Source organism: Solenopsis invicta, chromosome 1 (assembly GCF_016802725.1).
Source record: "Solenopsis invicta isolate M01_SB chromosome 1, UNIL_Sinv_3.0, whole genome shotgun sequence".
Classification (NCBI taxonomy): domain Eukaryota; kingdom Metazoa; phylum Arthropoda; class Insecta; order Hymenoptera; family Formicidae; genus Solenopsis; species Solenopsis invicta.
Window position 1 is genome coordinate 28,068,803 of NC_052664.1, and position 14,306 is coordinate 28,083,108.

General features: G+C 32.4%; 4 protein-coding genes across 6 annotated transcripts; 1 reads left to right on the forward strand and 3 right to left on the reverse strand.

Moving 5' to 3' along the window:
- Positions 1 to 1,290: 1,290 nt before the first annotated feature.
- Positions 1,291 to 3,305, reverse strand: LOC105203618. Its single transcript, XM_039454167.1, has 2 exons — positions 1,975 to 3,305; positions 1,291 to 1,871 (listed from the first exon to the last, which is right to left on the reverse strand). The coding sequence occupies exon 1, from the start codon at positions 3,008 to 3,010 to the stop codon at positions 2,081 to 2,083; it is 930 nt and encodes a 309-aa protein (XP_039310101.1). The 5' UTR covers positions 3,011 to 3,305; the 3' UTR covers positions 1,291 to 1,871; positions 1,975 to 2,080.
- A 295-nt stretch (positions 3,306 to 3,600) lies between these two features.
- Positions 3,601 to 8,118, reverse strand: LOC105203619 (DNA-directed RNA polymerases I and III subunit RPAC1). 2 transcript variants are annotated; one of them, XM_026134192.2, is made up of 9 exons: positions 7,935 to 8,118; positions 7,660 to 7,703; positions 6,510 to 6,722; positions 5,927 to 5,986; positions 5,158 to 5,342; positions 4,889 to 5,073; positions 4,512 to 4,700; positions 4,096 to 4,347; positions 3,601 to 3,891 (listed from the first exon to the last, which is right to left on the reverse strand). In XM_026134192.2, exons 3-9 carry the CDS (start codon positions 6,555 to 6,557, stop codon positions 3,776 to 3,778), a joined length of 1,035 nt encoding a protein of 344 aa, XP_025989977.1. In that variant the 5' UTR covers positions 6,558 to 6,722; positions 7,660 to 7,703; positions 7,935 to 8,118; the 3' UTR covers positions 3,601 to 3,775. The 2 variants fall into 2 exon arrangements, with proteins under 2 accessions (XP_025989977.1, XP_011170765.1); XM_011172463.3 differs by lacking the exon at positions 7,660 to 7,703.
- A 1,276-nt stretch (positions 8,119 to 9,394) lies between these two features.
- LOC105203622 lies at positions 9,395 to 11,106 on the forward strand. Its single transcript, XM_011172468.3, has 5 exons — positions 9,395 to 9,870; positions 9,957 to 10,218; positions 10,299 to 10,506; positions 10,570 to 10,699; positions 10,918 to 11,106. Exons 1-5 carry the CDS (start codon positions 9,543 to 9,545, stop codon positions 11,007 to 11,009), a joined length of 1,020 nt encoding a protein of 339 aa, XP_011170770.1. The 5' UTR covers positions 9,395 to 9,542; the 3' UTR covers positions 11,010 to 11,106.
- LOC105203621 (transmembrane protein 41 homolog) lies at positions 11,079 to 14,101 on the reverse strand. Of its 2 annotated transcripts, none has more exons than XM_011172467.3 (4): positions 13,855 to 14,101; positions 13,152 to 13,272; positions 12,936 to 13,064; positions 11,079 to 12,209 (listed from the first exon to the last, which is right to left on the reverse strand). In XM_011172467.3, the coding sequence occupies exons 1-4, from the start codon at positions 13,880 to 13,882 to the stop codon at positions 11,699 to 11,701; spliced, it is 789 nt and encodes a 262-aa protein (XP_011170769.1). In that variant the 5' UTR covers positions 13,883 to 14,101; the 3' UTR covers positions 11,079 to 11,698. The 2 variants fall into 2 exon arrangements, with proteins under 2 accessions (XP_011170769.1, XP_011170768.1); XM_011172466.3 differs by lacking the exon at positions 13,855 to 14,101 and adding an exon at positions 13,715 to 13,848.
- Between the last annotated feature and the right edge of the window lie 205 nt (positions 14,102 to 14,306).

Genomic DNA, 14,306 nt, shown 5'->3' on the forward strand with positions numbered 1-14,306 from the left:
AACTTGGGAAAAAGTAAATAAAGTTTGTTTAAAAAGTAACTAAAGTTAAACATTAAATCATTAAAAATTACTTAAGTTAAGTTATTAACTTTTTAACTACTCAACTTTGATATAAAATCATCCATGAAACTTATCATTAATCGAGTAGCAAAATTTGCTATAATTGTTACCAGTAAACACCATGTTACAATTTATATAAATAACGAGCGTGTTATATAACAGTTACATGTTGTTGAGTAGGAAATTACAATTGACATTTATATAAATGTAAATTGGTGTTTGCTGCACTATTAACCTTTTCTTGATTTCAATTCTTTAATCTTTAATACATAAATTTCTTGATCTTCGAAATAGTTTAATACTAGTCTGCATATTAAACTGCTCGTTCCACTTGCACTTAATTCTTTCCGCGCTGTCTTCTAATTTTCTCATTTTTAATAACCACCAAATCATATGTAACATTTAGAGATAAATCGTCAATTATCGTTCAAATAATAGTTGTGTAGCTTTTAAGTTGTCATATATCTGTGCAACAAGGTTGTAATGATAACAGAATCGTCGTCAAGATATGGAAAACACCGGCTGAACTGCATTTACAGTGTTTCATATTTCACTGTAGATGTATCAATAATGTGCTCGAGTACACATTCCTTTGCAACGGCAGCATGTTTTTGACGATCATGGAACACTTCATTTAATTAATTCTAGCGGTGATTTTATTAATTTTTTTTTATATTAATTCATTATTTTATTAATTAAATATTCAAATGTATCAAATTTCAGATTAATAAAAATATTAAATAGCGACAATAATTGATATGTGGTTAATCTACAATTTCCTTAATTTTGAAGTGGATATTTGTAATAATGCACAATAATTAGGGTAATAAGTAGAATTTTTCAGTGATAATTACTGTTATATTAAGCGTAAATGCTCTTAATTGAGTTGTAAATAATGTAGTGTGATAAAGCTAATTTTACTTATATTACTATACTTTTGTTTCCGCTTTTTAGTGTAAAAATATTGTATTACTATAGAAGAAAAGTGAGAATAACGATATTTCATATATTTACGTAACTTTTGCATGTTTCTATTATCTATGTATCAAAGGCGAGAAGTGACAGTTATTATAAATTCATGAATCATACAAATAAAGAATTTTGATTAATTATAATTAAATGCTAATTGCAGGAATCTGTTAGAACAAGAACTCATGAAAAAAAAAGTACAAGAATTCAATATAAAATAAAATTACATTAAAATCTCGTTAAAAGCTATAAAATTTAAAATTTTATTTTTACGCTTGATTTTTTAAATTCGTTTTTCTTATTACACATTTGCATTTTAATAGTTTTCCTCAAAAGATCAACATGATACATGATATAAATAATATAAAAGCAATTTTTTGTGGGCATTATAATCTTTAATATATTTTTTGTACACTGATCTCATATTTTGGTGTATAAATCACAATTACTTTAAATTTTACTATTATTATCTTAATATTACAAAAATCTGGTAAAAGTATAGGATGTATACTTCAGAGATAGTCCACAACCGACACCAGCAACTCATACCTAAATATTTGGGCAAAATTTTTAACTTTAATTATTAATTTACAGATCATGCACACCGTTTTTACCAGCACATGTATTTGCTTTTAACTTGAGGTTGAATCTTTGTAAAATAACAGTAACTAGTTAGTTGATCTCACAATTAAATGACTGTAATTGACATCTGAATTGTAACATTTATTCTTTATGATTCAATCTTGTTCTAAAATTATAAATCCTTATCCGAGTGTGCGTTTTAATCATGGTGTCTCAATTAATCATAATTTTAATGTCCATTTCCATTAATGTAGATTAATTTTGATCTCGGTTTAACATTTTATCTTTTTCTAGTTCTAAGAATTCGAAAAACATAAAAATTAAGTTAAATTAAGATCAAAATTAATCTACTTTTAGATAAATTGTTACTGTCTGCATCATAGCCATGCTCCTAGCTAGAATCGCTGAGGCGCTTTTGCTATGATGCAATTTAATCTGTACCACCAGACATGTAGTAGTCTGCTATTTTTTAAACAGTCTCTGTTACCCTATGTGTGGTCTGTTCTGTACCCTCTCCACGTCCTTTTTCAAGCAACTTTACAGTTGCTCGACCTAGTCCGCAGAAAGGCTTGTAACCGCAGGCTTTTAGACCCTCCAGGGATAAATCAGTGATCAAGGCAGCAAAGTGGGTGCTTTTAACACTCTTGCTTTCGCTTCCCTTTACAATGATCCATTCCTTGGCGACTAGACCCACGTTTTGTTTGTCAAGGAGCTTGATAACTTCCTCGGCAGTTAAATCTGATTCCTCCGAATGCACTACTATCCAATGACGCTTAGGTAGCTCATCGGCTGGTAGCACATACAAAGGAGTGTCTTCTACTTTTATTTCAGTGGAAAGGCTTTTCAGCCAGTCCATTGAGGCTTCGTTGGCGCAGTTGAAAATAACTGCGCCATCTCTTTCCCAAGTACCGATAAAGGTAGGGACCACCGCATCCTCAGGAAGTTGGAGAATACGTTCTCTGATCAATTTCTTGACCACACCTCCCTCATCAGCACTCAGCCTTTTATCAGGATAGCCCTCTGGAACAAAGGCTATCTTGGTTCTTGCCACCGCTTGGGCATGTGTCGGCTTTTCGTCGGTGATCTTGGGTTTCTTATTCTGATGACTGTTCGGTGAATCGCAAGGACTCTGCTCCGGCATAACACGTTTTTGACTGTTAATTGGAGCATCTTCCTTGTTCACCGATCTCGACACAATCGGAGAGGGAGAATTTTGGATATTTTCAAATAGTTCTCCTCTTTCTTTCATTTTTTTATACCGTCGTCTGGCAGCGCCGCTATAGCGAATTCGGGGCTTGATTAGACCCGATTCCGCCATTGCGAGGTTCTGTGATTGTCCGTTCCTTGAAGGAACTAAAAGAAGTTTATCTATGTTTGTATTTATATTTTTCGATTCCATTTTATTCCCACGAGTACCGCGGTCGCGCGATTTCACCCAGGCAGAGCCGCGAATGCCCAGGGCTTGACTCTTACTCCCGGAGGGCGTCCGGTTTCCGGGAGGCACCGTTCGCGACGCAGCTCCCCCTGCGCCATGCAGCCCTCGGCACGGTAAAGCTTACACCTTGGCTTGGGGGGTTCCTCTTTGTTGGTTATACTCAGTTACACCCCTGAGCGGGTGCCCCTGAATGTAACCGTAAGCCCCTCCACCACTTCAAGGTGGGAACCCATTCGGGGGGGAAAAACGAAATAAATGATATACATATACATATAAATATATATAATATATATATTTATACATGTATATCATTTATTTTTGTACGCGCGCGTGTGTGTATACACACATACACATACATACGCACATATGAATCATACATATAACTGATTAAAAGTTAAGATTAAATGATAAGATTTTTCACAAATTTATAATATTAAGGTAGTTTTAAGATAAGTTCTAATAAAGAAATTAATTATAAGTAAATTATAAAGACCATTTATGATTGACGTTTAATAATTAATTAGGTTATTTTATTAATTAATAAAAGGCAGTAATTTAAAAGATTAAGTAAAATAATTTTATTATTCAATTAAAAATAAATAGCTAAACTAATATATATTGATACCGATTTACTTGAACGATCTTATTATTACTGTTTACAAAACGTATGGTCAACTGTCTGATAAATTTTTGATGACGTTAGCCTCACCGAGATCATTTTGCTTAAATTTATGTTCCTGCGTTTTCTAGCTCCGCGAGAAATGTTCTGCACTTATTCTTGAGTACTTTAACGGCTTCCGCGAATAACACGGCTGGTGGTAATATTCCTACAGACTCTATGGTAACTAGAAATCAAGAATACACAAATCAGTTGTGTATTTATTTGTATATAATATAAACTTTCCAGCTGTTGTGTATTTTCAACAGCAATATTTTCAACATCTTACGCTCAAGAAAAAAACTATTTAATGACTGTGACTTAAAACTTTAATTGATTCAAGTTTTTTTAATAATTTCTATTATTTCTATTATAAATTATTTGTACTTACAAATAAAATGATCTTTTACTCGACTCAGTTCCACGCAATTCTTTAATTGATCGTAACGATGAACATTTCTGGAACAGCTATCATAGCGAGCATTTTTAACACGTGCCTCGCGGTACTTCTGACCTGTATTTGTCTCTTGTTCTACAATTTCTATCACACCAGGGCTGAAACAGCTTTGCAGAAGATCCGCATCTTTATCTCTCACAGGCTTGGTTAGTCGAATGGCTGGCAAGAGGCGATATGATGCAGTGGCTGAACACATTTTTGTTGTTATGCAATATTAATATACATAAAACAAATTACTTTGACAAATTTTTAAATTTAAGAAACAGAATATTTGTTAATCTGTTAAATCGATATTTGTATAAAAATACGAGTTGCAATAAAAATGTTTTGTTCGCAAAACTCATACATACCCACAGGAGAAAATTTAGCGTGATCTTTGCCGATGCTTTTGATTGCATGCATAAACAAGTGAATCTCATGACCAGGACGCATTTTACATAGTAATATGTCGTTTTCTAGAACACCAAACTCTTCTGCTCCGCGTGGAAACATTTCTCCTTGTTGGCCTATTGGCACCCATTTAATGTCCTTACTATAAACTGTAAAAAGAAAGCTATATGTTGTTTATTTTATTTTATATTGTGTTTAAAATTAACATGTAATATAAATTGAAAGTTCAATCTTATTTAGGAAGTTAGATGTTATCAAACATCTGATTTTATTCGATCACTTCTGTGTAAATTATAATTTCATTAATAAGAAAAAAGGAAGACGTCCAGTCAAGTACCTTTGCTATTCTTGTACATATCCTCCGGATTATGAGAGTTTTTCGGAGCTTGCGGATTCACAGTACATGTGACCTTTAACTCATATCTTAGAGTGTCCTGATCACTGATTTCATCATCCGCTCTTGCATTGCTTGGAGGATATTCAAATAATCTAGGATCCGCGCGAAGAGGTATAAGGCCCAATCTTGAAAGCAAATTACAAATATTGTTGCATAAAAAATATTTTCAGAAAAAAACTGAAAAACTCATTAATATTCATTCATCTCACCTATGTGCAAGAATCTCGTCTTGGAGCAAGCTGGTATTATTTACAATATAAACTTTTTCAATAGCCATAGTTGGTACTTCACTCAGAAGAATCCTACGGAATGCATTAGCTAACGAAGTATGACAGCCAATTATGTCAAATTCTATTTCTCTATCTTGTTCTTGTACTATATTTATCTTCAGATTCTAAAATTAAAAAAAAAATATTTTTACTTACGCAAATTAATAGAGGAACGATGGCGGTCATGGAATATATCTGGGATGATAGAATATCATAATATTTCGTCAAAATTTGCGTTGAATTCTAAGAGCAGCTGTTAAAATTATTTGTTACTGAGACCCTTCCATTTTGAGAAGTATATATTACATATTTTTAACTTTTTAATTAATTTATTATTATAAATTTTTAACTTTAGTTTAACTTAAAGACCTGAATGTGAATCTCAAATAATATTATTGAATTTAATGTGTAATGAAAGATCATTAATTTGTTTTTTTTAAATAAATGTCTCATTAATTGTTAATATTCCACAATCTCCTGCTATTTCACAAACGTACCCTTCTTTCCTTCTTCAGTAAGTTGTAAATTACATTCATTTTCTATATACCTAAACTTTTATCTATTGGTAGAACTTTATGGCTAATAAACTGGTGTTGATTGTGTCACGTTAATATTTATTGAGTTATTGTCAAAAAAGAAAATGGTATTCCACAACCTTTCCTATGTATATATTAATGCAAGATATATTATTTGCTTCACAAAATATTACCTTTACAAGTTTCTCCAATGCCGTTGATTTGTCTGAAGTATTATATGTATATTCCTCAAACTGTTAAAACAAATTTATGTTGTATACATATTGTAAAGTATACATATTGTAAAATGCTTTTAGTGATACCCAGAAATGGGAAATGAGTTACAATAAGTAACGCAATTATTAATTATCATTACCTTTTAATATTTTTTTATAATTTGGTCACAATGTTACAATTTTCTCTAATAATAATAGTAAGACCAGGATTGGAACAGTCACTTTTGACAATCAACTCGTGCGTTACTCATTAATAAATACTAACTTGTAACTTTACTTGTTATATAACTACATATTACTTTTGCTCATTAGGTCAACTAACAATTTTTTTTTCAATGCGTTATGCATAATGACAACAAGCTGCTTGTCAAAATTGACTATTCTTCAATTCTACCATTATCAATGCTGTTATAAAAAATTGTAACATTATCCACCAAATCATTATTATAAAAAAATAAATAAATAAAATTAACAATAAAGTAATAGTAAAATAATGGTAAAGTAATGACTTCTCAACACTAATGTTACCCAAAAAACTTACATTTTCATGCTCTTTCATAATCCATCGTGACTCCTGTTTTTTGTCCATTGTCTAATATATTATATATTCTGACAAGTGAGGTAATATTTTTTCTTTTTTTTTAAATAGTAAATTGTAGTACCAAGTTGTCCGTTTGTAATTTTGTAATGCTTAGTATTCTTGATACACTGATTCTTTTAAACAATCTTCTTTACTTTTGATATACGTTAATAACTGTAAAAAATATTATTTCTTTCCTAGAAAATTTTTTACTACAATAAAATATTTCTAAAAACATCAAATAACATTTAAAAATATTAACAAATATGGAAGATGGCTCTGATCAGCTCTGACTTAGACTGACTTAATCAATAATTAAATTCTCAATTAATACTTGCTAGTATTTTAATTTTATTAATTTTAAATATATAAAAAAAAAATTAAATTAAAGACAAATTGTAGCAGAAAAGAATAAATCTTGTGAAAGATAAGTTTTAGTCAATTTTTACATTTTATCTTTTGTAACTCATATCAAACTGATGTAAGAGGGGACGCTACTCCTGAGGTTAAAAAAAAATTAAAATTTTTTTGCTTAAGTTTATAGTTTATTTTTAAGTTTGCATCTCAACTGTTTAATTTCATTAAAACCAATATTTTGCATTGTTTCTCTGTGCCATTGGGTCTGTTTCGAGCGATATCATACAGCAGAGCTCTGCAGATAAAAAAAGCTTAAATAAAAAAACAAAGAGAAGATAGATTTTGGCAGATAACTATAGATATTATTACTTGTATAATTGCATGGCGCAGATATTGCAGACTAAATGTACAATACTGATTTATAATCTTATGACCAAAAATTAGTACTAAAAACTTTAAAAGCATATTTCTCAAAATAAGGTTTTCAAAGTTGGTGTACACACTAACTTTAATAATTCTTAACCAATTCACTTGAAATTTGCATAAATTACTCTCAGATGTTTAATTTAGAGAATAAGATTTTTATGATGTATTGGAACATTTTTTTTGCTATTAACATTTAAAGATAAAAATTTTTGGTTGAAAATTGTACTTTTTTTTCAAACATCTACCATTTTTACAAAAATAAATATTTTGAAATAATCCTACATATCTCTCTATTTAACTATTGAGAATTTTTGGATTTTTGTTTCACCTCAAGTTGAAAATGCTTTTTTGGCAGAGACAGTAACACAGAAACTGAAATCAGAACAAGAATATTCATGGAACTTTTAACACGTGTATGAGAATCGATAGATTCAAAGAATTATAAAAATTATCCAACGAAGAAGCATGACTCAATTTCCGTGCAACCAGTTAAAATTCCCAATTTGCTTTAACTTAATCTCGTATCTCTCTATCTATTCTTTCATCCAACGTCGAACTTTGTGAAGAACGAGACGACAAATTGCCGTAGTAAATATATCTTACCTAAATGATATTTTAAATGTTCTCAAATCGGATCAATTTCCAAAATCTTTAGATCTTCCAGAATAATCACGAATACCACGTGCTGAATCGAACGTGATCGAGCGTCTTCATTTTGTTATGCCGGTAGGATTGGACAGGATTTTTTGGGATTTTTTTCTCGTAAAGAGCATACGTTACTAGTAATGTCGTTCTGTTTGGCGCATGCGCGGCTAATTTTAAGTTCAATTTACATGAAATCCATAAAAGCCGCGGCACAGGCTTTTTGCATAGCTGCATAACCGTATGCATAAAGAAATTGATTGGTCCGTTAGCGCATGCACAAGGAAATGGACCAATCAATTTCTTTATACGGTTATGCATACGGTTATGCATATATGCGAAAGCTTATGTCGCGGCCTTAAGAGGATGCTATACTGACGGAAATTACCGACCATTACAGTGTTCATTAATTTTTGAATTGGCTTTACAGATCACAAAATCCTTTTGCAAAATAAAAGTACGCACCAAAACAAAGTCTGCTCTGGTAAATTTTATGAGAAAATCGATCAAAAAGTTAAAAATTCATTTATTTTCGACTCGTGGATCTGTCAACCAAGATTAATTTTTGTTATTTACTGACGTTCTGTAGCTCGTATGTATAAAATGAGACCAGGGCGGACTTCAGAAAACTCTAACAAACAACACTGACTGTGTATCGTTTCAGTCAACAACCTAACAAAAAAGTTTAATAGGTGAACAGCTGTACGTGTCCAAATTTCGCTTAGCGTACGTAAACGATGGCAAGAAGAGCAGTGGCTGTAGTTAATAGGTCTTTTCACAGATGGCGAAATAATCGAAAAACAAAGACAGATCTATGCGTTGGACAAAGAGCGATAGCCTGGTCTCCCTCGAAAAATAATCTGCAATGCCGACGTCGAGGAAGTTCTTCGGTCACTATAGCATCCTCTTAAAGCCTTGTGTACAGTCGTGAGCTAAAAGGTTGCAACACATTTTCTTCGATGGTTTTTGGAATGTAGACTTGCTCATTGATCGGCAAACGTAATTGGTTGGATCCACAGGTAAGAACCAATTATGTTCGCCGTTCAATGAGCAAGTCTACATTCCAAAAAACATTAAAGAAAATAGGTTGCAACCTTTTAGCTCACGACTGTATACGATACTAGAAATCAATCCGAGATAGAGAATTGACCAATCGCATTAATCAATTGGCCTAATTGTTCAAATGCGATTGGTCATTTCTCTCTCCGTTCGAGATTTCGGCCCAAGTTCTAGCATCGTGTAAAGCCCGTATCAGACTACGCATTGAAAATTGAAGATTGAAGATTAAAGATTGAGCTTTGGCCAATCAAAATAAAAGGAGTTAAAATTTCCTTCTTTTGATTGGCCAAATTTTAATCTTTAATCTTCAATCTCAATCTTCAATGCGTAGTCTGATACGGGCTTGATACGGGCTTAAAGCCTGGAGGGGCTCCCTTCGCCAGGTGTGCCAACAGTCGCGAAGCACTGTGCGCTTCAAAGAGAATGTAAAGATGTAAATTGAAAATGTAAATAAAAACGTAATAACGCGTGAGTTGAGTTTCACGCGACGCGATCGAGAGATTTGCGATTATGGTCGATCTGGACGAATATAGAGAGGGTGTACGACAAATTAAATTATACGCGGCCGCCCACGATGTTTCGGAGGCGCAAACGTCGGAAATATTTCAAGCTTGCTTTCGACAATTAGAGGCCAAGTACGCGAAAAAATCGAATAAATCATCGAGATCTCTGCGAATCATCTTATCACTCGCTCTTACTGCCATTGTATTGTCATGTTTGTGCCAAAACTGGCTAAACATTATATTTATAAGGATCTCGCAAAACTCCATTTATCCTGTTTTATATGTATTGCGCAAGGTGGCTGTACCATTCATCAGCTTGTATCCATCGTTATCTGGTTTGTATTCTACAAATAGTTAATTAACCGTTTTATTAGAACATTATGAATAGAATAGTATAAATATTTTTTTAATAATATTTCAGAATTGTACGATGAATGGTGTTTGATAGAGAATCCATATTTCTACATTAATGATATGGATTGCTGGCCTTGCACTGTGGTCCATTCCGTATTAGATTTGACTGGTCATAATATCAGCAGATCCTTCAACATTGGTATACCATACACTAGAGCAGAGAACAACACAAAAATCAAGATGAAAGATCTAGTCAATTTATATTGGACCAATCAAGATATCTTTGACGAAGATGCCAAAAGAATCTTTTCCAACAATGAAACTTTCAAGTGAGTTTTTACACACGCCAATTCAATCTTCTCAGAATTTCTAATTTCATTTAAAAACAATGTGCCTTACACTTGTATAGAACTATCCGTGATGTTATGGATAACAGATTGGATGTATTTCGCACTGTTTCTCTTACTACTCACATATCTTGGAGAGTAAATCGTATGAGGCCCAACAGATTAATCCGAAAGTTATTTCCAAAGCCAGCAAAGACTCCAAATTGGTGGAGTCAAGGCACAGAGAAATATATTTTCATCGACGAATCGGGTTCACCACCCTACTCGTTGGTATGTGAAACACTCATTGTTACATCTTGGCCATAACAATCTCTTCTATTTTTCTATTTTTAGCCTAATCCTGAGTGCAGCAATATTGTGATACGATGCGCAGCTGGTGCAAGACTGATAAAATTAATACCGAGCTCAGAGTGCACTCAACATTGTAGATCTTTGACCATTTTATTATCCGCTGGACATACACGTGAGTATTAGACACTTTTCAGGGTGCTTTCAATCTAGCAAGAAGTCAATATAAGTATCGTTCTATCTGCATTACTTATTAAACATTAGGAAAGATAGAACAATATTTGTGTTGGCTTATGTCACTAAATGGAAAGTACTCACAAATAATCCATGCTCTTTTTATTTAATTTTATTTATATTATGCATTTTATTTTCTTTTTATTTTATGTTTTTAAGTATGGTACAATTGGTGGTATTGGAGACCTGTGAGTCTACCAGTATACAACGCTACTGATCTTTCTATTGGTTATTTAACTTCGTTTTGTTAATATCATCAATAGGAAAAATTGTGGAATTGTGCCAAAATGATGTAGCCAATAATGAAGAAGCCATATTTAATAAAATTTGATATATTGAGTTTATCTATTATACATGTTTCTTTTATTTGCTTTAATTTTGAACATTGATAATCCACGCGTATAAGATTGCTTGCAGATTTAAATTTCAAGTGGATTATCGATTGATACTTCGAGTATTATTTGATTTGATAATGCATGAAATAAAAAACTAAAATTTAGCATCCTACTAACACAGAATTTCCTGAGATCATTCCCTGGTATAATATTGTCTGAAATATAGGTATACTTGAGACACAATAAAATTAATTGATTTTCATCTTCGCCTATATTTACATTTTTTCAATATCTTCACATGGTCTAAGATACGCTTGTAGAAATAAATTATAAACAACAATAAATAAGTTATGCGAAATTTGTGCTCGCGGGAATTTGTCATATTATTTTGTATAATTTATGTGTCCAAATGCAAACGATTGCATACACGGTGCAAGAAAGCGGACCCTAATCCCAATATTATATGCATTTGATATAATTTTCTTCAATTTCCTAAGAGATTATTAATAATAGAGTATTTTGCTCCACGAATGCGATCGGAAAACTTTTCTCGTGTAATATCGGAATGTTACCATGAGGACATCATCAATGGAACATTCTGGCGTTTACTCGAACTTCTGCTTGAGTTTTTGCTTGTACAGCACAGGTAGTAGAGAGAGTAACGCGAACACGCACAATATGATTACACTGTTCCACGACCACGCGTCGCTCGATGATGTGAGTTTATTCAACGTCTGACCAGCTTGTATGGCGATGAAGGAAGGCGGCGCGACGCCGAAGAAAGTGCCGACGGTAAACGGTATTATCGGCACACCGAAAACTGGGCTGGCTAAATTGATGAACCAATTTGGCAGTAACGGTGTGATTCGCAAGAACAGCATGTAGTTTAGCAGATTATCGCGATGCTTGGTCACCGTGATGGTCCATTTCTCTGCCATTTCTGGAAAGTATCGATACAGCAACCATCTGCCCGGCAGTAACGAGGACAGAAGATAGCATAGGGAGGCGCCGATCGCGCTACATGTGCACACGAGTAGCAGCGCGATTGGAAAGCGAAACAGAAAACCGGATAGGATTGAAAGAAAAATGGAGCCAGGAATAGCAAATGTTTGCAGACTGTTGAGTTATGATGTAAGGAATATATTGTGGACTTTAAGGTTTTTTTACTACTGTCTATTTTTTAAGTTTTTAAGAATTTTTTGGGGGAAATATTTTTCACATTTATTTTTTCAAAACTATTACCGTTTAAAGAATAATTTCTCTTTTTATTTTATAAAAAATATAAATGATAAATTTGATCTTTACACGATTTATCGATAAAAGCCACGATTTTGGATCTCTCAAAGGACTTAAATTAAAAATTTGAACGTCATTTTAATAAAAAACTTGTAGCTATTGTTGAAACTAGAATTATCTTGAAAATTTAACTTTTTATATTTTTTTGGAGTACATAAAATATAAAAAAAAAGATAGTCGAATTTTCCCGAACTTTAGAATCAATTTTTTTTTAAAACAGGTATTTATTTATTTATTGGGCAAAATAAATTCTAATTTCGACGATAGTCGCAAAAGTGTTTTGATTAAAATAACGGAATTTTTAATTTGAGTTCACTGTAAGATCAAGAATTATCGCCGATAAATCAGAGAGCAAATGGATCTATTATTAAATAATCATTCATATTTTTTTATTAAAAAAAGTAAAGAACAAAATAATTGTGAAAAATAATTATCCACTTTCTCCAAAAAATGTTTAAAAACTTTCAAAAAATCAGTGCAACAAAGTAGAACTCTTAATGCAACAGTTTGATAACAAAAATATATGATTAAAGTACTGAAGGATACAAGATGTAAGTGATGAACAGACCAGCTAGTACTTGGAAGTAATATAAATTCTTATATCGTTCTAAGAGTTTTCCCAGATTCTTGGCATCTTCAATATGACGTGGCAGTTTCATATGTTGCCTTTCATCTCTATAAAAAAAAAAATATACAAAAAACATTTATATCTGATATTAAAATATATGAAACACGATATTATTAACAAATAACTGTTCTTACTCTTCTAATTCTGGAAAACTCGTGTATACATAAAATAATGCAGTTAATGAGGCCACAAAGATGAGTCCAACAGTTATTACTTTTGTTGTCGAAACTTCATTATTAGTTGCTTTGGGGGCTCCTATAAAATATATATAAGATGAATATATACATTTATATAATACATTAAAGTCTACTTTCACTAATGTAGATTAACTTTAATCTCGGTTTAATTTACTTTTTAATTTCTTTTTTCAAGCCTTAGAACTAGAAGTCAAAGTTAATCTGTAATGGTGCCAATGGACATAAATATATTGAACCTTAATTTAAAAAATTTATTTTTAATGTTTTAAATTTATTACAATTTTAGTGACCAAACATAAAAAAATTTTCAAGAAAAAATATTTATATTTCAGAAAACAAACAAGAAACAAAAATACATTGGATCGAAAAATATTGAAAGTATAGAACCTAAAAATAACATCTATAAAAATTTCTATATATATAAGTATAAGTTATATAAATACAAAGGGGCCACGTGGATTCACTGAGTTTTCCATTCGAATCACTGTCGAATTACTTACGCGCTTTTACACGTGTCACTTCGAGAGTGCGTCGCGCCATTTCTGATAAGTGTGCACATTCACACATCACACCTAAATCTAAACTCGCCACTTCCTGACTCGTATCCCTCGTAAAAAGCAATCGCGTGACCGCGTCTCACCTGATCTCACGTCCGCCTGCAAACTCATCGTTCGCCTTTCTCCGGATATCGTTTTCGCGAGCTTGATTTCCAATTAGTACGTCTTCTCGGCAGTCTAGTCTTGTCTCAGCGCATATCGTGCGAGTGCAACTGGTGTGCGAATGCACTGATACGCATCAGAGTGATTGTTACCGTAAATGATGTGAAGACCTTTGAAACAACAACTGATAATAGCCGCTCCGAAAATCAGCTGACAGGTCGTGTTGCCTCGGCATTGGGCAGTGGGCACGTTGGACTAAGGGTGCATTCACATTAGACGATTGCATTAGGAAATGCAAAACTTGTTAGAACCAATCAGAAGTTGCACCGATAGCTATCATTAAAAATTTATACTTTTTCATACTTTAGGACTGAATTTCTCGCACAATTTACCTAATTTTATAGTTATTTTTATTAAAAATTATTGTTAATTA